We start from the raw sequence: 25,316 nt of genomic DNA, 5'->3' as shown, positions 1-25,316 counted from the left end.
GCGAGCACACGAGCGGGGGCCGGGAGCGCTGGACGCGTTTCAGCGATGGCTTCTGCGGTCAACAGCAAAATTCATGCACCCGGGACTGGCGCGGGCTCCAAAGCTGATGCCCACGGGGGCGCCTGCTGGAGAATGGACTGCGACCCCGAGATGCACGTGAAAATGTGCAAGAAGATAGCGCAGCTCACCAAGGTAAGGTGAAGCCTGCCAGCAGGCTGGGTGGCCGCTCTAGGGGGTTCCCCTGGTCCGGAGGGAGTGCGGGCGCCGCCCAGGGGAGGACCAGGCCTAAGCCAGGTGGAAACTTTGTCTCGGAGGCCACCCTGGAAGGGAAGCGGTCCTAAATCTTGGTGACTTGACCTTCTGGAGGCACCAACCTAAAGCAGCTGCCAGAGAGGTTCCTTGACAAGGAAACTCCCACAGCCTGTGCGCTGAGCAGGTGGTCTGCTCCCAAGGTGGGGATGCGGATCCAGTTGAGTCAGTGCTGGTGTGTGTGTGTGTGTGTGTGTGTGTGTGTGTGTGTGTGTTCCCTTTGCCCGCTCTGCTCAAGTGATCGTGCCTGGAATGTTGTGATTTTATTCATCGCTGTACTTTACAGTCGGGGAGGTCATGTGCGCTCTATTTAAACACTTGATTCATTTTTTTTTTCTTACAACAAATATTTGAGTCGTTTGTTGAGTGCCAGTAGCTTGCGTGGCACCGTAACTAAAGCTGGAAGGCAGCCCAGGGGACTTACTATCAAACTGGGTGCGGACGTGTGTGGGAGCATAAATAAGTAAGTGCAGGATTCACCATTTAATTGTGGGATTACAAAGGACCTTGGGAGGTCAGCCAACCCATCTCCTCTCCTCAGCCCAGGGCCCTGGTTGACCTCCACGGACTGTGGTGCCTTGAAGACCAGCAAGGAGATACCACTCTGCCCTTTAGTAACCCCTGGGGCTCCTTGTGGTGGGTCCCCCTGCTGTGCCTTGTGGGTAGATGAGCAACATCCCTCTCTGCCTTCTACCCAAGGCCCCCACAGCCTGGATTGAGTTGTTTCCCTGGGGTTTCCTCTTGATCGCATAACAAACGCCAGGTCCAGGGTCTGCCCTCTTCCCTGTTTCCCTCCCACTTCCCACACCCACTTTTTTGTAGGATTGCAGGCATTTTCCTTCTCGTATTGCCAGGAGGGGGAGAGACCAGGAATTGGACAGTAGCTGCCTTCTCTCCCCAACCCCTCCCCCCCCTCCCTTGTTAACTTCTCCACGCTCTTACACATGTGCCTGTCTCTAAATAGTGATCTCTTTAGTCAAGGATGGAAAAGGGGGGTGGAGATAGTCCTTGGAGGCCATGGCAGGCGCTGCTGGCACCACTGACCTAATCTACATTCATCAAGAAGTGATATCAACGCCCAAAAGTATTAATATTCTGTCTTAAAAATATATTCTTATTGATTTCAGAGAGGAAGGGAGAGGGAGAGGGATAGAAACAATGATAGAGAATCATTGATCGGCTGCCTCCTGCATGCCCCACACTGGGGACCGAGCCTGCAACCCGGGCATGTGCCCTTGACCGGAATCAAACCCGGGACCCTTCAGTCCACAGGCCAATGCTCTATCCACTGAGCCAAACCAGCTAGGGCAGTATTGATATTCTTGATTCCAGGTACTGTAAACAGTATAAGGCTCCCTGGCCATCATGGCTTGGTTGGTTGGGCATCTTCCTGTGCCCTGAAAGGATACCGGTTCCTTTCCCAGTCAGGGGCACATGCGGGCTGGATCCCCACTGAGGCGTGTGCTGGAGGCGGCAGATCCATGTTCCACTCTGGCAACGATGTTTCCATCTCTCTCTCTCCCCCTCTCCCTTCTCTGAAATCAATACAAATGTATTTTTAAAAAATAAATAAATAATCTTAAAAAACAAAAACAACAGTGTAAGTCATCCTCTCTAAAATATTTTTGGAGAAACAAGGTTGGATCAAAAACTAAAAGACACGGGAGAGGGGTCCATCAGGGGGAAAAGGAGACATATGTAAAGCTTTAGGCAATAAAAAAACTAAAAGACACTACTGTATAATCAGTTGCTAAATTGGGTGTTTCAAATGATCAGTTCTATAGAAGTAGAAACAAAGTCATTATGGGTAAGAGCAGTTCAGAGAGGTTTTGTGGGAGAGGCAAACCTTGAATTTAGTGCGAATTTAGGGAATGCGTACTATGTGCTGAGTACTGATGGCATAAAACTGAGTAAGACAGGGCCCCTACCCCTGTGGTATGACAAACACAGAAACAGAGCATTTGAATAGAATGCTCACTCATTAATATGTATGGCACACCTACTATGTGCCAAGCACTGAAGATATGGCAGTGAAGAAAGCAGGCATGGTCCCTAGCACGTAGGAGGCAGCATGTCTCAAAGTATGTTCTGCGTTGGAAACCACAGTTGATTCTTACTCTGTTGTGCCTCTTTTTACCATTTTCATGCTAATTGTTTAGATTAGACATTTTTGGTATTGTTATTGAAACACCACCTTTCTTTTGGTTACTGATTACTTATCTCGTATTTGTCATCTCTTCATATTTAAACTTTCTATAAGTTTTATTTTACTTGTATCTCTGATAGGTGAAAAAGGTTGAAAATCGCTGGTATATAGTATAGCCCTTAAAATAAAAACCTCCTTAATTTATTCATGATACTTTGCACGTGGTAAACAGCTAATACATGTTTACCACATGCAAGTAAATAAATACCAGGACACATTTTAAATCCACCTGGAGAGCTTTTGAAAGCACACGAGTGAGACGGCAACCACACTTAATGCCTGATCCTAGACTGGATTCTGTGCTAGATGGAAAAATGCTACCGGGGCAACTGAGAAATTGGAATATGATGAAAGAGAGAAAGTACAAGTGTTTGTGTCAATGTTAAACTTCCCCCCATTGACAACTACACTGTGGCTATGTAAGATAAAGTCTTTTTTTTTTTTTTAATCCTCACCCAAGGATATTTTTCCATTGATTTTTAGAGAGAGTGGAAGGGAGAGGGAAAGACAGAGAGAAATTTCAATGTGAGAGAAACACGATTGGTTGCCTCCTTCACTTGTCCTGACCAGGGCCCAGACCTTGGAGGAGCCTGCAACTGAGGTGCCCTTGACTGGAATCGAACCCGGGACCCTTTAGTCTGCAGGCCAATGCTCTATCCAGTGAGTCAAACTGGGTAGGGCAGAAAATGTCTTTATTGTGAAGAAATGCACGTTGAAAATGTCTTTTAAGGAGGTGCATATGATGTCTTACTCTCAAGCATTTTATAAACAAAATAGAGAAAATAAAATATAGAAGGAGAACAAATGATAAAACAAATGGAACCATATGTTTAAAAAAAATGAATCTGGGTGAAGGGTATGTGGATTTTCATTGTACTATTTTTTTTCTGGCATCCTCCCCTCACCTGACCGCCCCCCCCCATGTTTTAAAATATTTCAAAAAAAAAACAAAAGCATGTAAGGCCCAGGCCCCATCTCAGAGGGAGAGGGGAGAGTGGTGGCAGGCATTCCTGTTTTTCCAAAGCCCCTAAAGAGCTCTTAACGTTAACGCAGCGTAAGAACCACAGTTTCAGAACAACTGAAGCTTTAAGCTGTAAAGTGGGCACAGAGGAGTCATTTAGGACAACAGGAGGTTCCCGATCCATCCCCACCCGCTAGCCACTTAGGAGCTGTCTAAGCTCTGAGGTCGCCTGACCTGCCACTGCTGATGTTCAGGTCACCCTGATTTCACTTAATGCTGACCCCAGAGCCATTCCCACAACTTTTATTACAGTCGGTGATTACAGTTGTCCTACTTCATTATGTTACTGTTGTTGATCTCTTACTGTGCCTAATTTATAAGTTAAACTTCATCACAGGCATGCATGCGTAGGAAGAAACATAGTATGTATAGGGTTTGGTATTGTCGCAGTCTCAGGCATTCACAGGAGGTCTTGGAACATAACCCCCATGGATAAGGGGGGCTCCTGTATCCGTAGATACTTTTGTTTTCAGGGGGAGATCTGGAGGTCAAAGCCGTTGTTTCCAGCACAACCAGATCAAGGGAGCTGTGTCTGCCATGTCCCAGAACCTCACCAAAGTCAACTAAGACGCATAATAAGCAGAAACAATGGTATTAGAGGGGGTGGGGGGTGGGAAGGGTTGGGTAAGGAGGTGGTAGAGAAGGGGTAAGGATATTGTTATGGAGAACAGGCACTGAGTATAAAATTAGAAATAGTAAGGAAAAAGATCTGTACTCTCTACTCAAAGTTACCTTTTTTTTTTTTTTTTTTTAAATCCTCACCCGGCACATGCTTAGAGAGGAAGGGAGAGAGGGAGAAAGAGAGAAACATCGGTGTGAGAGAGAAGCATCCATCTCTTGCCTTTCGTACCTGCCCCAACTGGGGATCAAAACCACAACCTAGGTATGTGCCCTGACCTGGAGTCGAACTGGCACAGGATGACGCTCAACCACTGAGCCACTCTGGCTGGGCATTTATCTCTTAAATGAATTTAAACTTGACGTATTTCTAGAGGGATACTTCTTACTCTTATTTGTTCTAAACATATAGATTTAAAATTAACTGTGGCCCTAGCTGGTTTGGCTCAGTGGATAGAGCGTGGGCCTGCAAACTGAAGGGTCCCAGGTTTGATTCCGGTCAAGGGCACATTACTGGGTTGCAGGCTCGACCACCAGTGTGGGGCGTGCAGGAGGCAGCCGATCAATGATTCTCTCTCATCATTGATGTTTCTATCTCTCTCTCCCTCTCCTTTCCTCTCTGAAATCAATAAAGATACATTTTTTAAAAATTACCTGTGAATAAGAGTGAAGATGCCTGGAAAGCTAATGGACAATTTGGGGTTGACCTTGAAATGCTCTTCCTCCTGGTCCTCACATGCCGGTATCCGCTAAGATGCCATCTCTTCAGAGAGGCCTTTATGACCTTCCAGTCCAAAGGGACCAACTTTGCTCGCCTTGTAATTGGGAACAATTATTCTTTCTTCCTTGGTGACTTGCTGTGAGGCTTCGCCGACTTCAGGAGTGTAAGTGGGGCACTTCACCCAGGGCCGGCACATGGTGAGCGTGGCGGATGTTGGTGTGTGTGCCTTTGCTCCCTGACCTGGAAGAACTTACGAGGGACAGAAAGCTGCCCAGTTGTCAAAACCAGCAGCCTAGAGCGAGGCCAGCCCTCCCCGCCGCCGCTGGAGTCCTCAGCAGCCGGTGCCATTTGCGCCCGTGGTTTCCTGGCTTGGAGGTGTGGAGGTTTTATTGCACCCAGACACCCTGAGCTGCTTGCAGGAGCTTGTCTGGGGAGATGGGGAAGCTGTTCTGTACCAGTTTGCCTTAGGATTCTAGATTTGGAAACTGCAGATCTGTTTTAACAAGTCCTCTCCGTTGGAATCTTTTAATTTAACAATGTGATTCATGATGCAAAGATGGCTATCTCGCAAAAATATTTTTGCCATAAACAGCATGAAGAACACCTTAAGTTGGGTATCTCTGAACCCTACTGAAATGCCACCACTTTTGCGTAGCCATTCCGGTCTCTGCATTCCCCCCACTCCCACACGGCCTTCCTCCAGTCCGTTCTCCACACAGCAGCCAGTGTGATCTTAACACTGACTCCAGCTGGCTGGCGTGGCTCAGTTGGTGGGAGCGTCATCCCATGCACCCGGAGGTCGCCAGGTTCAATTCCTGGTCAAGGCACATGCCCGGGTTGTGGGCTCCATCCCAGAAGGAGGCGTGCAGGAGGCAGCTGATGAGTATTTCTCATCGAACTTTCTATCTCTCCCTCTCCCTTCTTCTCTCTGAAATCAATAAAACCTTAAAACAACAACAACAACAAAACTGACTCCAACCTTCAGACACTGCCGGTGGGAATGTGCCATGTTGCATAGCTGCTTTAGAAAACAGTGCGGCCGTTCCTCAAGCAGTAAAACAGAGAGTTGTCATAGAAACCAACAACTCCATGCCTAGGTACACACCCAAGAGGAATTAAAACATACACCTGCACAAAAACTGCTACACAGTTTCCACAGCAACATTATCCGTAATAGCCCCCAAAATGGAAATAAACTAAATGTCTATCCGTTGAATGGGTACATAACTGTGGTAGAAAGTACGGTGGGGAGAGTGGTTAGGGGATGCAGGGGTTTTGGGGGGTAATGAGAAGATTCTAAAGTCAGTTGCAGTGATGGCTATACAACTCTGAGTAAACTGAAACCCGTTGACTTGTACACAGTAAATGGGCAAACTGTATGGTACAGATATAAAAATTATGTAGATAAAATTAAAATGAAATAAACAAGCTGAGTCTTGTCTTTCTCCTGTTTAAATCCAGCTCTGAAACAAGTCAGGTGGTTTACTACACCAGCCCACCTTCCCTCTCCCATTTGTACAGCCATCCTAGTCCAGGCCCCCTTGGCCCCTGCCGTGGCCTGGCAGCCTCGTGGTCCACCCTTGCCCTCTCGCACAGGGACAAGAACGATCTTTTACACTATAAATCAGAGCATCTCGTTTTCCTGTTTAAAACGACCATGGCCCCCATGTCGCCTGGACTGCCGTTGTCCACCTGGAATGAATCCTCTGTCATGGTCCCTCGAGGTGGCTGCTATCCGCTTCTTGGCATCATCTTCCTTCAGGTCTGCGTGTGGCTGGCTCGTGCTGCTTGGACCTCGTCCTCCTGGTTTCTTCTGCCGGATCCTGGCTCTGCCGACTGGGCCTGGCTCACGTCTCTTCAGACAGGGCCCCTGCCCTCTGAGGGTCCCTCGGTGCCCCTGCTGTTCCCTTTGCCCCGCTATCTGGTTATTGCTTTCTCCTCCCCCGAGAGGAAGTTCCATGAGGGGAGGGGTTTCTGTCTGCTTTGTTCTCTCCTGAACCTCCAGTGCCTAACACAGGGCCTGGTTAGAGGCTGCTACCCAGGTCACTGAGAGGCCAATGAACAAAACGCTTCTGGGACCTCCTGTTCTCCTCGGATAAAACGCCAAACTTTAACCGTGGCTGCACACGGTCATCTTGTGGGAGAGTGGGGAGCCCCTTTCTCAGGCCAGGGCTCAGGAGTTCCTGGTTTTCTGAGCGCACTGGCAAAGGACCCGTGTGACAAGCGGGTGGCTTCCCCCATCCCCTCCCAGGCCAACATCGGACTTGGTCACCCAGCCCCTGACCACACGCAGGGCTTGACCAAACTGGTGCTTCCATTCGGTCAGATGCAAATTCCTCCAGGACACTAGCGTTATAAGGAAAAATAAAAACAACAGTGACCAGTTATACACAGAAAATACCTATCTAAGAAAAATCAAATATACGGGTAAGGGAAAAGGAAGAGATTCTAAAGCACCCTCCAACCTATTATAACTATAGTTCTATAACTAATAACAATTTGATATATTCTACTATCCTGTTTCCTATACATATATAGATGTAGAGCTTTCTTAAATAGGCTTGTATTATGCAATGTTATTGTGTGACCTGTTTTTTTTTCTCTCTTCACAATGAATCTTGAACTCTCTGACCTAGTTTTTTTTTTTAAATATATTTTATTGATTTTTTTACAGAGAGGAAAGGAGAGGGATAGAGAGTTAGAAACATCGATGAGAGAGAAGCATCGATCAGCTGCCTCCTGCACACCCCCACTGGGGATGTGCCTGCAACCAAGGTACATGCCCTTGACTGGAATCAAACCTGGGATCCTTCAGTCCCCAGGCCGACGCTCTATCCACTGAGCCAAACTGGCTAGGGCTCTAACCTAGTTTTTAATGGTTGTGTTAGTACTCCATTGTGTGACTATTGAATAATTTCACTTCATTCATTTAGGAAACATTTCTGGAGCACCTATTATGTGCCAGGTAAAAACCCTTATCATGGATCTTACAAGCGAGAGAAATAGAAAGGATATGACCAAACAAAATAGCAGCCTTCTTGTTTAAATGTCATTTGAACATTTTGAATAATTAAAATTATTCAATCATAAAAGAAAAACCTAACGCTTACAAAACATTATATATATATATATATTCTTAATGTAAAGCAGGGTCAGCAAACTACAGCCCAGATGGCAAATCCAGCCCACTGCCCGTTTTTGTATGGCTGTGAATCAAGAACAGTTTTTACAATTTTAAATGTTTGAAAAAAAATATCAAAAAGAAGAAGAATATTTTGTTACATGTGAAAGTCATATGTAATTCAAACCTGAGTTCTGAATCCTTCCAAACCTTTAAAACTTTCCCTTCTCTATCACACCTAACTTGGTACTATGTTTTTTTCTTTAGTATCACCTTGACTGAGTCTTTCCAAAGCATTCACCCCAGTTTCCATAGGAACAGCACCTTACTTTGACATTCATATATAATTGATCTAGTACGGTGTTGCATTACATAATTACAATAACAATACCACTGGCATTAACAGGGAATCATTAATGTGAGCAGACGTGTGGTAGTTTTCCAGTGGAAGGAAGAAGGGTATTAAGTTATTCACATGTTGGTTAAATGGAGATTGGTTACTAGAGCTTCTACTGTTTTAATACAAAAAGTGAATTACTGTCCTGGCCGATTGCTTAGTGGTTAGAGCATAGGCCCAAGGACCAAAGGGTTTCAGGGTTGATTCTGGTCTAGGGCACATACCTTGGTTGTGGGTTCAATCCCTGGCCTGGTTGCAGCACATGAGAGAGCCAAAAATCAATGTGCCTCTCTCACATGGATGTTTTTCTTTCCCTCTCTCTCTCGCTCTCGCTCTCTCTCTCTCCTTCTCTTTCCACCTTCTTCCTCCCTTCCACTCTATCTGAAAATCAATGGAAAAAAATATCCTCGAGTGAGAATTTTTTTTTTTTAAAGTGAATTGCCATATTGATGTGCTGCCAAGCGAGAAATATGAACACACTGAACAATCTGAGGGATCAAGGAAGGTTCCCTGAGATAGGCAGGGACAGTTACTGGTGGGCATTTTGATTGATTCCAGTTTCCCATTATTATAATCAGCACTAGAGGCCCAGTGCACAAAATTCGTGCACTGGTATGGTCCCTAAGGACTGCTGGCTGCCGGCGGGGCCTCCCTCCTTTCCCCAGGCCGGCCCTGCCCCCTGGTTAAACTCACGGAGGAACTCCTGGTCGAGGGGACAATTTGCACACTATGCTTTTATTATATAGGATGGTGATGGGCATTCTTGAGGCGGCATCCCTGCACACTTGCTAGATTATTTCCTTCAGATAAGTTTCCGTGCACAGCGCTCACCTTTGTTACAGATAGACTCTTGAGAAAGAATATCAGGGAGATTGGAGGGGAGAGACCTGGAGAGAGGAGCGTTTAGCAATCAGTTGAAAACAGCCTCACAGACAAGATGAACTGAGGTCCTGAGCTGTGAACTGCAAAGCCTGCCGTCTTAAAAGGCATTTACTACAAGCTTTTCTCCTACAATCCAAACACTGGCACAGTTTCATGGGAGGAACTCTCATTGTTGAGGAGACAATGGGGTAATTATTTTCAAACCGCGGTGACATAATCCCGGGCTCAGGCTGTCAGTTCCCATTATGACTGTGTAATGGACCTGTTTGAAGCTACTGCTGTATTCTGAGCCTCCGGGCAGGAGGATGTAGCTGGGAAGTGCTCCCAGGTTGCTCAAGGCATCAGCGAAACGGCAGCTCTCTCCCAGCTCAGGGTCCAGGGGTGCCAACAGCACACCAGCCATTACCCCGTCTTGTCCCTGTGTCACGAGGAAGCCTTCTTCTTAGCTGTGCAGCCTTCAGCACACCAAGCAGAAAGACCTGCCGCGGATCTTTGACATCATCGTCAGAAATAGTGTTGTGCCCCGTCTTCTGAGGCAGGACGGGTGTCAGATCTTCCTGAAAAGATGTGGCCCTGCCGGCGAATCCTGAACAGCTACCATAACACTTTCACTCCTTGCTCTTGTTTTCTTAAAATTTCAAAGCCCAGGAGACTGCTCTGCCTTTTCCTGCTTCGTGCTGACTGTGCACTTGGCAGATGCTGTCTTCTCTTGATCGTCACTGTGGGAGACCACCAACCGCCCCCCCCGCAAAGTTATCGAATCCCCGGAACCTGTGAGTGCTGCCGTCTTCGGAAAAGGGTCTTTGCAGAGATGATTGAGTTACGTGTGTGGATGACATTGCTTGTGTTATCTGGTTGTGCTTCTACTTCTACGAGGAGGGCAGAGGGCGATTTGGGACAGAAGAGAAGACACAGAAGAGGCCACGATTTGGGACAGAAGAGAAGACACAGAAGAGGCCACGGCTGTGTGAAGACCAAAGCAGAGACATTGGAGTGATGCGGCCACAAGCCACGGAACCTGGAGCCACCAGAAGCTGGAAGAGGCGAGGAACAGGTGCTCCCCCTGACCCCCACAGCCTCAGGCCTTGCAGTCACCTGACTTTGAACTTCCGACCTCCGGGACTGTGAGAGAGTAAAGTTCTGTTGCTTTAAACCATGCATTTGTGGTGAATTGTTATGACATCCACAGGAATCAAATGCGCTGACTTTCGATCACAACATCCTTTAGAGCAGTGGTTCTCAACCTTCCTAATGCCACGACCCTTTAATACAGTTCCTCATGTTGTGGTGACCCCCAACCATAAAATTATTTTCGTTGCTACTTCATAACTGTAATTTTGCTACTGTTAGGAATCCTAATGTAAATATCTGATATGCAGGATATATTTTCATTGTTACAAATTGAACATAAAGCATAATGATTAATCACAAAAACAATATGTAATTATATATGTGTTTTCTGACGGTCTTAGGCAACCCCTGTGAATGGGTCATTCGACCCCCAAAGGGGTCGCGACCCACAGGTTGAGAGCCGCTGCTCTAGACCTTAACGAAGGGCTTCTTCCTTCTCAGACCCCTACTGGGGTGCTCTCCTCTGATAGCTGTCAGTCACCTCGGGAACAGTTTTAACAGGGATTAAAACCAGTGAATTCAAACCTTTGGGTGGAGCTGAGGCAACTATGCATTTTCAAAACTCCACTGGTGACTGTGACTTTAACCGAAAACCATTGTCACAGGCCCCTGGCTCTCGCATGGTGTCTGTGATAGGTCCTGGTCCATCACCCCATCTGGTAGCCGAGAGACTGTGTGTTTGTCGTATTTCCTCTACTTTTCTAGAAGTTCTGTAGGCCCATTCTGCTCAAATGTTATTAAACACAAATGGCTAGGTCCACCTGCAGCATTTGTCATTTAGTCAGTCAAGGGTGGGGCCTGAGAATTTGCATTCTAAACAAGTGCAGGTGATGCTGCGGACTCCAGTCTGAACAAGCCAAATTGGGGCTTGCCCTGGGCCTTGTGGCTCAGTTGGTTGGACCATCAGTCCTTGCTGAAAGTTCTCAGTGGGTTCAATTCCCAGTCAGGGCACATACCCAGGTTGCAAGTTCAATCCCCAGCCAGGGTGGGTATGGGAGGCAACTGAGCAGTGTTTCTCTCTCACATTGATGTTTCTCTCTCTCTCTCTCTCTCTCTCTCTCTCTCTCTCTGTCCCTCTCCTTTCCTCTCTTTCTAAAAATTCAATAAGAAATCTCTTTTTTAAAAAGTCAATAGAGCCCTAGCTGGTTTGGCTCAGTGGATAGAGCGTCGGCCTGCAGACTGAAGGGTCTCAGGTTCGATTCCAGTCAAGGGCACATGCCCGGTTTATGGGCTTGATCCCCAGTAGGGAGCGTGCAAGAGGCAGCCAATCGATGATTCTTTCATCATTGATGTTTCTATCTCTCTCTCCCTCTCCTTTCCTCTCTGAATTCAATAAATTTTTTTAAATAAAACTTAATAATAAATCAATAGAAACATATCCTTGGGTGAGAATTAACAACAACAAAAAGATAATCCGGATTCTATTTTGCCTTCCTTGTTTCTGAACTTTTAAGAGCTTCTCACATAGCACCCTGTTCCCATTAACATTCAATAATATGAGCTGGATTAATTTGAACTGTTAAATCCTTGAGGACAAGGACCTCACCTTGTACCTTATTTATATATCTTAGCACCTCCATTAGTGCCAGGCCACAAGGGGGTGCCATTAAGGAGACATATTAAATGCTGGATGGGCCAGCAAAGTTGCATCTATAAGGATGCTAACGAATTGCTGGGTGCCAGTACATCACACCAAATGCCCAGGGATGAAGCCAAAATTGCAGAACCCACCTTAAGAGAAGTACTCCATGTGGTTCCACGAGCCATTCCCAGATAGAGGTGCCGCTTGGAAGGACCTTGTGGAGTAACGAGATGAGCAATGAAGTACTTTGTGACGGAGGGCACCACTGGTTAACCAGGAAGCTTCTGTCCTGCTGGGTTTGGGGGCAGAGCTGTATTGCTCCAAGCAATAAAAGAAAGAGTAAGGCCGGCGTGGCTCAGTGGTTGAGCATAGACCTGTGAACCAGGAGGTCACGGTTCGATTCCCACTCAGGGCTCATGCCCAGGTTGCAGGCTTGATCCCCAGTGTGGGGCGTGCAGGAGGCAGCCGATCAATGATTCTCATCATTGATGTTTCTGTCTCTCCCTCCCTTCCTCTCTGAAATCAATAAAAATATATTGAAAAGATAGAGTGTGGTGCAGAGTATGTAGCTCTCTTCATGCTACACCCCCTCCCCACAGCGTCCTCCATGCATGCTTCTACTGGGCTGTCATCCACAGATGCCTCGGGTATCCCAGTCCAAGCGAAATCATCAGCAGAGTGCACAGCTAAGCCAAGACCCCGGGCAACCTGAGCAGGCTAACATCGGTCCCCCTACAGACCTGCAGTGGGCCCGTGCCTGTTAAGAAACTGCAGTGGGAGGTGAGGAGACCTGCCGTGGGGAGATCAGTTTGTCTTGGAAAATTTGTCCACATCACAGTGGCAGTGAAGCCAAACCAGTTCCAAGGAGTGAAAAAGAACCTGCTTCTGGGTTTTGTTCATTTTCCTGCCAGGGTAGTCCGCCCTTGAGAAGCACGCCCCTCAAACATCTGCCACCCCTCGCTCTTGCAAGCTCGTTAATGGCATTTTCCCAGAGACCCAGAAATAGCAAATTCCATTAAAAGGCTTATCGTTAAATACAATGCAGGTCTTTATGCGGGAAGGATGGCCTCTGAATTAAAAGTCCATTAGAGCCGTGGGCTGGGAAAATGGGTCAGCTTTCGTCTAAAGGAGAGATTAATACAGCGGGAAGAGCCAGCGACACTGCGGCCATTCATCTCGCAACGCTTTCCTCCTCGGGCTGCCAGAGTGCGGCCGTCCAGACTTGCTATTCCTGTCCCCGGCCCTGGAGCAGGGCCCGTTTGTCCTGAGGAAGCCTATCAAGTTGTCCGGCGACAGCCTCAGTAAACATAAGGGAGGAGATTAGAGCTGAGTCTAGAGTTGTGTTTGCTCTGTATCAAATGGCCAAAGCCCATGGACACCCATTGCTGGAGTGGAGCTGGGCCTGGGGTCAGCTTACCCGGAGTCTCCCAGACTGTGCCGGGGAGCAGCTGCTTAAACATAACTGGGGTCCTGTTAAGAAGGAAGAAGGAAGGCCCGGCCGGCATGGGTCAGGGGTTGAGCATCGACCTATGAACCAGGAGGTCACGGTTCGATTTCTGGTCAGGGCACAAGCCCAGGTTGTGGGCTCAATCTCCAGTGTGGGGTGTGCAGGAGGCAGCCAATCAATGATTCTCTCTCATCATTGAGGTATGTTTCTCTCTCTCTCTCTCTCTCTCTCTCTCTCTCTCTCTCTCTCCCTTTCTCTCTGAAATCAATCAAAAAAAATTTTTTTAAAGGGAAGGAAGAGAGTTGTTGGGGTAGTTGTGGGAGACAGAATAACAAACAGAATGTCCACAACCTCATCTGCTTTCTTGGGTATGAATCTGTTCCCAATGCCATCTGCTGCTGACTATGATGGAAGAATCCAAAAGTACATGTTTTTAAATGCGGGAAAAAAAGTATTTGTGCACACACCAACAAAGGAAGGCAGTCTTCTGTCCAATGGAGACGATTGAGATTCTTAAGTGGCTGATTTGGGACCTACTACAAGGGGAAGACTTGCTTTGCTGCCTTCAGGTGTGGGGTCTATTCACCTAGCACTTCCGCAGGCTTTTCCAATGGGGCTTCCTCCTCCCAGGCCTGCTGTTCTAATTCCTTATGACATACATGCTGGCGTTGCAGGTAGTTTATTTCATTCTTCTGTTCATCCAGGTACTTGGTTGGCAGAAGCTATGGTCTTCAGGTCTAGCAGGAGCTTGCTTAGCTGGTTCTTCAACTCCAGGGCAGACTCTAGAGCAGCGGTTCTCAACCTGTGGGTCTCGACCCCTTTGGGGGTCGAACAACCCTTTCACAGGGGTCGCCTAAGACCATCGGAAAACACATATATAATTACATATTGTTTTTGTGATTAATCACTATGCTTTAATTATGTTCAGGGTGCATAAACACACAGGGCTTCCATCAGGCTCCACTGATCCCGAGGCGGGAGGCCTCTTGGCTCCGATCCCAAGGCGGGAGGCCTCTCGGCTCCGCTGATCCCGGCCTGGCTTCCTGCGCCATCTTGGCTGACAGTTAATTTGCATATACTCACTGATTAGCCAATGAAAAGGGTAGCGGTCGTACGCCAATTACCATGTTTCTCTTTTATTAGTATAGATGATTGAATGAAAGGGGAATGCGTGCATACGGAGAGATATACAGTGGGGCCTTGACTTAATGAGTGTCCCGACTAACGAGTTTTTCGAGATATGAGCCGTCTCTTGGCCGATTTTTTGCTTTGAGTTGCGAGCTAAAATTCAGGTTACGAGCCAGCTTCAGATACCCCACTGCTAGTTGGCGCAGCGAACATCACAGTGAACACCACAACATCAGCCCAGCATCACGTGTCTCACTCGTTCACTTTTGATTTGACATAGGAGTAATTTGAGTTACGAGCTCCGTCACGGAATGAATTAAACTCGTAAGTCAAGGCCCCACTGTATTTCACTGCCTACAAGCAATTTCTCCTTAAAAGAAATTGGTGGTGAGTATATATTTTTTAAGAAAAACCATCAGTTGGCTGTTGGTCCTCACTAGCTGCAAAACTGCAGGGCAGGGGCAGCGTGGTTTCACAGCCGGCTGTGCATGCGGAGTCAACAGTGGGGCCCGCTGTGTTGGAAAAGAAACACATGATATAAAACGTAGGTCCCCTCGAGGTTCGGTGTTACAAAGCGCCGGGGGCCTGGAGGTTGTCTCCTGGTGACAGTAATCTTTTGTAACAATTAAATAAGGATCATCCTGAAACCACTCCCTCACCTCCCCCAGGCAGCTTCCTGCCGCCACTCCTCCTGTCTGTCTGGTGTGACCTGACTGAGGCCCGCCTGGCAGCAGGGCTCCCGGGAAAGCAAGGCGTGTGTTATCTCAAGAAGTGAAGAGTGTGAACAACAGCCCAGCTGGGTCCGAAGAGCCACAGTGGAAAATACCCCCTAAATGTCCCCTGAACTAGAAATACCTACATATGCTGTATATACGCAGGCATAATATCCATTTCCTGTTGTCTTTGTGGTGTGGGCCATTAAACGCATACCCAATTTGTTTACGACTGATCAGACATTTCTCACGAGCACCTCTGTTTGTGCCAAACACCGTGCAAGGTACAGGAGCTACAAAAGTGAGCAAGACAAAACATGGACTTTTTATTATTTCACGTCAGGCTCAGCTCCGTACAACAGAAAAACCCAAACAAATGAAAGTGCGTTCCTCTCTCACGGAAAAGAGGTGTCCAGTTCCGGGTGTGGTGGAGGATTCCTGCTTTTCTATCTCTCTGCTCTGCTGTGCCAGCTACAAGGCTTCCTCCTCAAGGTCACCTCATGGTCCAAGAGAACTGCTGGAGCTCCGGCCATGGCGCCCACTCTCCACTCTGCTGGGACAAAGGGGCGGAGGGAAGGGTACACCACCCCTCCCACTCAAGGAGGCCTCCTGGAGGCCCACAGAATACTCTTTTTTTAAAAAAAAAATTGTTTTAATTGATTTTTTACAGAGAGGAAGGGAGAGGGATAGAGAGTTAGAAACATTGATGAGAAAGAAACATCGATCAGCTGCCTCCTGCACACCCCCTACTGGGGATGTGCCCGCAACCAAGGTCCATGCCCTTGTCCAGAATCGAACCTGGGACCTTTCAGTCTGCAGGCCGACGCTCTATCCACTAAGCCAAACCGATTAGGGCCCAACAGAATACTCTTGCTAAGATTTTCTTAAGTAGAACCCAGCTATGTGGCCACAACCAGCTGCCAGAGACTCTAGAAAATGGAGTCTATTAGCAGGATACGTATCAACTAAAAGTTGAGATTCTAGGGAGAGGCAGCTTGTGGAGCAGAACGCCGTTCACTGGTTACCAGTGCCAAGGAGGACTCCCAGTCTGTGGACAAAAGCAAAGATCCTCACTCTGCCGGCGACCAGGCACAGAAGTCCAAACACTTCTGCCCACGAAGTCCTCTTGTTGGAGTTGCCAAGGAAAACACAGCTCAGTCAAGCACTGCATCGAACAGCCAATGCTTTAGTGAGAAAGATCAGCTCCAACAGTGTGTGTGGGTCTCCAGTCCAGGGAATGCTCCAGCAGCCAGCATGGCCATTGTGCAGCCGGGACAATCCCTCCCTCCCTCCTGGAGTCGGGAATACTGACAGCTGGGAGCACGCCTGAGGGCCATGGACACACAGCTTCAGCAGAACTAAGGATCATCCATTGATCCTAAACCTAAACCGGGAAAGATCTGTTTACACAGGTGAGAAACCCTGCCCAGGCTATGTGGGCCCTTGGTCTTTAGGTAAGGAGCTGTTCCCGGCCCAAGGCCCTTTCTTACGTGTGGAACAGGGATGGAAAGACTGCATGCCTGAGACTGCCTTTCCAGCATGAACCGTCTCTGCCACAGAACAGGATCTGGTGCCACAAGAGGAATGGACATGGGGGAGCAGAGAAGAGCGTCTAAATTTACCCCCAACCTCTTTGAGAAAAGAAAGTAATACCAGTAAGAGAATGCTCATCTCTGTCCCTGTCCTCTGGTTAGGAGGGATAACTCATGGTGCCCAGCTGTGCGCTGAGGGACTCAGTCAATGAATAAACCCCTCGGGGAGAAGCTTTTGGAAAGCAGGTGACATTGGATCAGGAACTGGAAGAGGATTTCACCAGGGAGAGAATGGCATGGGGGGCAGACAGAGGGAGAAGTGTGAGCAGAAGTGGGAGGGTCTGAACGTGTGCGGTTTGTTTAGGCATCAGCGTGTAACCCAATGTCGCCATCACGTGGGGTCTGACAGGATGGTGGCAGGATCTGATGCTGGCTTATGTGGAGCCTTGAATGTGGGGCTAAGGAGCACCCTGTTATCCAGTGGGCAGTGGGGAGCCCCCCAGGCAATGCTGTGAGCCATTACCATTCCTGGCATAGAGCAAACACTACAAATGTTAATTCTGATGAGGAGGAGGAGGAGGATGGTGGTGGTGGTGATAATGAGGATGTGATGATGGTGATGATACCGAATTTTTTTTTTTAAATATATTTTATTGATTTTTTTACAGAGAGGAAGGGAGAGGGATAGAGAGTCAGAAACATCGATGAGAGAGAAACATCGTTCAGCTGCTTCCTGCACACCCCCTCCTGGGGACGCGCCCACAACCAAGGCACATGCCCTTGACCAATATCGAACCTGGGACCCTTCAGTCCCCAGGCCGACGCTCCATCCACTGAGCCAAACCAGCTAGGGCTATACCGAATTTTTGGACTGGAACCCGGATTCTTTGTCTGCCGGAAGCGAAGAATGAACCCACGGACAGAAAGTGGATATCTTTAACTCTTTCTCCCACTCATCTCTCTGCATTGGTCTGTATAGCAGAGTCATTCATTCTTTCCTATTAATTGGCTTTTAGCATGTTATAGAAAAGAAGATGACAGGTCACTCTGAATTCACATCCTTTCAATCTTCAGACCCAATCAGCTAGAGAGATTCTCTCTAAACTGAATAAAGTCCCAGGGAGGACTCTGCTTGGCCTGGCTTGGATCATATACCCATCAGGTGTCAATCACTTTGGTTGGGGTTCTATCAGCAGCCCAGCCAAGAATACCTACTCACCTCTGTGGACAGAGAGTCCATCACTGATGGTGTATGGATTAGTGTTTTCTGGGGAAATAAATAAAGTAGCCACCACGCTACATCCAGCCACTATGTTATTTTACACCTCTTCATGGTGGTTTTTATGTATTTGCCACTAAATTGTAAGCTCCCGGGGAAAGGACCAGGGCTTTTGTATCTCCGCATCTCTCTGCCCCTAGCATGGTACTTGATGAAGGGAAGAATCTCCTTGAGTTGAAACTAGCTGGTTTCTGAATATGAGCCAGTTCAAAGGACAAAAGATTCTGTAGCTAACGCCCAAGGAGATAGAAGTGGGATTTCCTGGGAGTCTTAGGGGCTCCAATTGTAGGGTGTTCTGAGGCCCTTTATCCTTCTCTTGAGGGACTTTGAGGTTCAGTGGAGGGAATGCTAAAAATGAAGAGATAAAGGCCCAACTGTGGCTCTTTCACAGAAGCTGTGTGACCATGTAGAAATCAGTAGGCTCCTGAGGCCAAAGTTGCCTTATTTATGAAATGAGGAAGATATGGTCTTGGTGATATCGTGCTTACAATCTTAAAATTCTGTGAATATATTCACCTTTCTTTTTAACATTTCTTGACTCCTTTTGAAACTCAGCTCAATGTCTGAGCAATGTCACAGTCATGTATCATTTTTTAAAGGTCATTGCGTTTTACTGGCATAAGTTAGAAATGTGATGGTAACCTTTTCAACTTAATCTGAAGACTCAATTTAGAATAAAAGAACATTGGACTAGAAATCAGGGGACACGCTCTAGATTCAGTTCTGCCCTGAGGAGATGAAGGATATTGCCTAAACCAGTGATGGCGAACCTATGACACGCGTGTCAGAGGTGACACGCAAACTCATTTTTTTGGTTGATTTTTCTTTGTTAAATGGCATTTAAATATATAAAATAAATATCAAAAATATAAGTCTTTGTTTTACTATGGTTGCAAATATCAAAAAATTTCTATATGTGACACGGCACCAGAGTTAAGTTAGGGTTTTCCAAAATGCTGACACGCCGAGCTCAAAAGGTTCGCCATCACTGGCCTAAACTCTCTGAGCCTCGGCTTCGTCATTTACACGTAACACAGCTGGTGTAGATTGGGTGAACGGCAAGATCTAGCTTTAACTTTCTAAGGCACTGGAATGGGGGAAAGAGCCTGTCTCCCTTTTTCTTTTTAGTAATAGAAACAACTATGCTTTCACTGGTCATATGGCAGCCCAGTCAGAGACTGCATCTTCCAGCCTCCCTTGCAGCTATGGAATTAAGTGCAGGTCAATGGGAGGTGAGAAGGGTGATGTACGCACCAGTCCATCCCCAGCCGAAGCACAAGCTGCTTACCTTGGACCCCCTCTATCTCCCTTTCTTATTGGTGGGAAAGTCAACAAACACAACAGTGGCCTTGGGCCCAGATAACAGAAGCTGCAGGTTGAGGACTGATGAAGGGTGAAGGTGGCAGAGCTGAGTGATCAGCGACCGGAGCCTCCCACCCACATCTGACCAGCACCAGGTGTGGGACTATTATGAGAAAGAGAGGAATAAATTCCACCTTACTTAACCCTCTGTATTTGGGGGAGTCTTTTGTATCAGCTTAGCCTATATCCTACCAATCACAACATTAGGATTTACTTTTAGTACTTAATTGGCACTCCTGTTTTCCTTCGATGGTTTACACCAGTGATTCCCAAAGTGGGCGCTACCGCCCCCTGGTGGGCGCTGCAGCGATCCAGGGGGGCGGTGATGGCCACAGGTGCATTTGTTTTAACTTTTTTTGTATTACCTTTCTATTCTGAGTTCAATAAATAGTTTCATAATTTCAAACTTCAATGTTTTAATACATATATCTTTCTGTTTAATTGCTATTAAAATTTTAAAAAAATTAATTTCCAGGGGGCGCTGAGTAATATTTTTTCTGGAAAGGGGGCGGTAGGCCAAATAAGTTTGGGAACCACTGGTTTACACAGTGGTTAAGAACACAGGCTCCAGAGTGAGAATGGAAACGAGTCCTGGTTTGGTTGCTAACCAGCCCCATAACCTCCGTCACATTACCCAACCACTCCATGCCTTGGTTTGCCAATCTGTAAAACTGGACAACGATGAGACTTACCTGCTATGGGATTATTGTGAGAATCAGATGAGAGAGGGTGTATTAAGCTGTGAGCCTAGCACCTGGCATCTTGTAAACTCCGAGGAAGAGTTAGTTGCCATTGTCAGTATTATCAGGATCATCCTCACTGTCAGCACCACCATCATCGTCTATTTATGTCCTTTTATTTATTTATTTTTTTTTGTTAATCCTCACCCGAGGATATTTTTCCATTGATTTTAGGGAGAGTGGGAGAGATAGGGAAAGACAGAAACATCGATGTGAGAGAAACACATTGATTGGTTGCCTCCTGCACGAGCCCTGACCAGGGCCCGGGCTGGGGAGGAGCCTGCAATCAAGGTACATGCCCTTGACCAGAATCGAACCCAGGACCCTTTGGTCTGCAGGCCTACGCTCTGTCCACTGAGCCAAACCATCTATGGCTATTTATACCCTTTTAAAAGTGGCTGCTGAGTATCCCACATTTTGGAAACTGTAAGAATAGTCATCCTTATACAGCGCTCTGAACTCATCCTGAATTCCGCGCTCTGGGATTCTCTGTGCATCTGACACACGAGGAGTTCGGTACCCTGCATGGGTATGTGTCCTAAAGACACCTGCTGCTTTTGCATTTGTGCTGCTTGTGACGTCATCTGCAGGTTGACTGAGCGTGGCATTCGCTGTGCCGTGGCTTTGCAAGTTCAGCACTCTCTCTGGGGCCAGAGCACCTGAACTGAGATCAGGAGCAATGCGGGAAAATGAAACGTTGAGCTGAGAATGGTTTATTTTTTATAGCTGTCATCCTTACATTTGCTCTTTGATTATTAAAAGAATGCCAATGACAGGCATCTAAGGAAGAAGCCTTCAAAGTTACCATTCATGCGAATAAGTTTCCCTTTTTAACAAATACAATAACAAATATAGAAAAGTCTCATAGAGACAGAGAAGCATTGATCAGACCGTCAAACCTCAGAGGGAGGTAGGGGAGGGTGGGTGTGAGGGGGAGAGATCAACCAAAGGACGTGTATGCATGCATATAAGCCAAACCAATGACACAGACACCAGGGGGGTGAGGGCATGAGTGGGGGGGGGCAATGGGGGGATAAGGACCCATATGTAATACCTTAATCAATACAGAAAAAAATAAAAAAAAAGTCTCATGGTTAAATTGTTCATATCATTTTGGGGTTTTAAAAATATTTTATAATTTCCCTTTCCTTTGATCATCTTAATTTACCAAGTAATATATATTTTGTAGGAAATTAGAAAATGCAAAACAGCAAAATAAAAATTTTAACAATTAAAATCCCCTCTAATTCGACCACCTAAAAATAACTACACTAGTATGCTGAGATCTGCTCTCTGAGGCTTAAATCAGTATTTCTCCCAGCTCTCCCGTGGCATCCTTCGCTCCCCCGCACACCTCGGCCCAGGTCTGACCAGAGCTCTTCCTTGCTCTGCCCAGTGCACTCGCCCCCACCCCATCCCCACCCCCCACCCCCGTCCACCCGCAGGACCTGCCTGCACTGACTGCCCATAGAAGGAGCTGGAAGTCCTGAGCTCCGTCGTCATTTGTTCTCCTGGGCCTAGCACATCCCAAAATAAATGATGAGGGATATTAACTGGCATAATAATAATAATCTATAATAATAAAAGCATAATATGCTCATTAGACCGGACAGCCGAACAACCTTCCGGACAAAGCCGGGGCTGCAAGGGCCGAGACCCGTGCACAAATTTCAAGCATAATAATAATAATAAAGGAACTTAGTGGCCAACTGTTGGGGCAAAACCAATTATTGTTTGTCTGTCTGGTGGGACTGGAACACGGAGGCCAGCCTGGTAAACTTGAGGAGTGGCTATTTCTGCTTTTGAGTTCACGCAATTTTTTTAAAATTGATTTCAGAGAGAGAGAAATAGAAACATCAATGATGAGCGAGAATTCTTGCATGACCCCCCCTCCCGCAACTGAGGATCGAGCTGGTAACCCCAGCATGTGTCCTGACCTGGAATCGAACCGTGACCTCTGGGTTCATAGGTTGATGTTCAACCACAAGGCTCTTACTAGCCCAGGCGAACACTCACTCAGACATAGGCCGGCCGGCCTTCCTGGATTTTGTGGCTCCCACCTGGATTACTTCCCTGTTAAAATATTTTCTGTGAGAGGCATTAAGATTCCTCTGTACTGGTTTTATTCACAGAAGAAGCATCACTAACACATATGCATATCTATTGATCAGATTGGTGAACCGAGGGAGCTGTCGCTAGTCTTTGTCTCCCCAAAAGCTGCAAACAAGTCGTTCGAGATCAGAAAGACAAGCCGGTCCCTTTCCAGGTCCCGCATCTGCTGCTGCTGCTGCAACTCACTGCAAGGCAGGCTGGCCTGTGTCTGTGTGAGTGTTCGCCTCGGCTGGTAAGAGGAGGGGCTCTAATTAAGAGCCTTGTGGAGAGACAGCCCTCACCTTTCAGCTACATCTCCATCGAAATTGGTTTGGGAGACAGTTGGGCTTCAATTACTCAGAAGCTAATGCCTCACTGCTCGATGCCTCGTGCAGCCAGGCGCCTAGCAACAGCTCTCTGATGGGTGATGTGAGATTTTAATTAGCGTCTTGGACTCCATCTAGAAATCCATTCCAAGCCCATTTGCTTGCAGGAGCCCAGCTTCGTGTGGGCCGGGTTCCGAACCATTTCCATAAAGGAAGGGACAGCAACTACATGACCTTTGCACTTCCCGGGCGTTTCCACTCCCCAGCCCAGAGCTCTGGCTGTTCCTGAGTGCACTGGGCAGCCATCAGGAGGGTTTGAGCAGTGATGGGACACAGGTGACTGACTTTAGCAGACTCTAGGTGGCAAGATAGAAACAGGATGAAGAGGCCATTGTGGCTCTGACTGGTTTGGCTCAGTGGATAGAGCGTCGGCCTGCGGACTCAAGGGTCCCAGGTTCGATTCCGGTCAAGGGCATGTGCCTTGGTTGCAGGCACATCCCCAGTAGGGGGTGTGCAGGGGGCAGCTGATCGATGTTTCTCTCTCATCAATGTTTCTAACTCTCTATTCCTCTCTCTTCCTCTCTGGAAAAAATCAATAAAAACAATAAAAAAATATTTTTTTTAAAAAAAGAGGCCATTGTGGTCCAGGTGAGAGGTGCTCATGGCCCAGATTGAGGGGAGTGTGGAACGGTGAGAAGTGGAGAGAGTTGGGATTGGCTGATGGAGTGGATGTCAGGTGTGAGAGACAGGGTGACTTCAATACATTTTTAGATAATTTTTTTATTGCGCTAAAATATAAATTACATAAAATGTACCATTTTTAAGCATACAGTTCTGTGGCGTTAGTTACATTCATATTGTTATGCAATTACCACCATCTCTAGAACTTTTTCATCTTTAAAGGGAAACTGTACCCATTAAACATGAACTCCCCATTCCCTCCTCCCTGCACGCCCTGGCAACCACCATCCTCCTTTCTGTTTCTGTGAATTGTATCGCTGTAGGGACATATAAGTGGAATCATATGATATTTGTCCGTTTGTAACTGGTTTATTTCACTTGTATAATGTCTTCAAGTTTGCATGTGTCAGAATTTCTTTCTCTTAAAGGCTGAATAATATTCTATTGTGTGTCTATATCACATTTTGTTTATCCATTCATCTGTTGATGGACACTTGAGTTGTTCCCACCTATTGGCTAGTGTGAATCATGCTGTGAACATGTGTGTACAGATATCTATTCTAGTCCCTTCTTTCAGTTGTTTTGGAACTGAAATTCCAGAAGTGGAAGTGCTGGATTATTGGTAATCCTGTGGTTAATTTTATGAGGAATCATCATATCACTTCCGCAGCAGCTGCACCATTGCACATTCCCACCAGCACTGCACAGGGTTCTAATCTCTCTACATCCTCATCAAGGCTTATCTTATTATATTTTTACAATAAATATCCAAATAGACGTGAAGTGCTATCTCACTGTAGTTCTAAGGATGAGTGATGCTGAGCATCTTTTCACGTGCTTATTGGTCCACTCTAAAATTTGAGCTAAGCAACTGGAAGAAGTGAGTTGCCATGAAGTGAGATGGAGAATATTGTAGGAAGAGCAGGTTTTGAAGGAAAAATCCATGATTAAATTTGAGATGCACGTTAGGTACCCAAGTGGAGATTTTTAATAAACAATAGGATTTTTTATAAACACCTGAGTTTGATGTTCATGTGGCAGGCTTACCTACTGTGTATGAGTACCTTCTGTGTATGAGTACCTACTGTAGTGTATGCATACCTATTGTGTATAAGTACCTACGGTATCTGAGTACTGACTGTGTATGAGTGCCTAGTATGTATGAGTACCTACTGTGTATGAGTACCTTCTGGGAAATGAGTACCTACTATGTATGAGTTTCTACAATGTATGAGTTCCAACTATGTATGAGTACCTACTATGTATGAGTTTCTACAATGTATGAGTTCCAACTGTGTATGAGTACCTACTATGTATGAGTTTCTACTGTGTATGAGTACCTACTATGGTGTATGAGGTGCATTCCCCCTTGATCTGGGGTAGAATCCTTTCTATGTATAGCTGAATTCTATGTTCTGTGTTTTTTGCACCTCAAAGTGTTCTTTCTGAACAAATTGGAGCTTTGAACCCCCCGCTGATCCCCACAGCACTGCGGAAGTCCCTAGGGAATACTGCCGTGGACACCCTTTCTGTATTATCACCCCCTTCTTGCTTCCACCCTGTCCCACTTCCCTGCTCCCTTACTGGTTTCTCCTGGACACAATTTCTTTTATATTCGGAGAGGAAGGGAGAGGGAGAAAGAGATAGAAACATCAGTGATGAGAGAGAATCGATTGTGATTGGCTGCCTCCTGCACCCCCCTACTGTGGATCAAGCCTGCAACCCTGGCATGTGCCCTTGACCGGAATCAAACCTGGGACCCTTCCGTCCACAGCCGGACGCTCTGTCCACTGAGCTAGGGCTGGGCACGATTTCTAATAAATCACTTCCACACACACCTTCCCAGGTACTACTCTAGGGGTCCCGCCTGCGTCTAGGATTCCTCTGGTCCCCTCGCCCGCGAGCGCACACGCTGACTGGCTCTGCGGCTCTTCCCGCAGGTGATCGACGCCCGGAACAGCCGCCCGGACGAGAAGAGGGCTGACCTGTAGGCACTGCGGGAAGCCCACCAGGCGGAGCTCCGCAGGCG

At 46.9% G+C, this 25,316-nt stretch overlaps 1 protein-coding gene across 1 annotated transcript in view; it reads left to right on the top strand.

Annotated features, from left to right (window-relative positions):
* Positions 1-6: 6 nt before the first annotated feature.
* FAM184B (family with sequence similarity 184 member B) overlaps positions 7-25,316 on the top strand; it is a 65,966-nt gene continuing 40,656 nt past the window's right edge. The window contains 2 exon segments of the mRNA XM_023759093.1: positions 7-192; positions 9,919-10,268. Coding sequence (XP_023614861.1) covers positions 46-192; positions 9,919-10,268 — 497 coding nt within the window. The 5' untranslated portion in view covers positions 7-45.

This window comes from Myotis lucifugus, unplaced genomic scaffold (assembly GCF_000147115.1).
Source record: "Myotis lucifugus unplaced genomic scaffold, Myoluc2.0 scaffold_147, whole genome shotgun sequence".
NCBI lineage: Eukaryota > Metazoa > Chordata > Mammalia > Chiroptera > Vespertilionidae > Myotis > Myotis lucifugus.
This window is presented reverse-complemented; position numbering and strand designations above follow the sequence as displayed.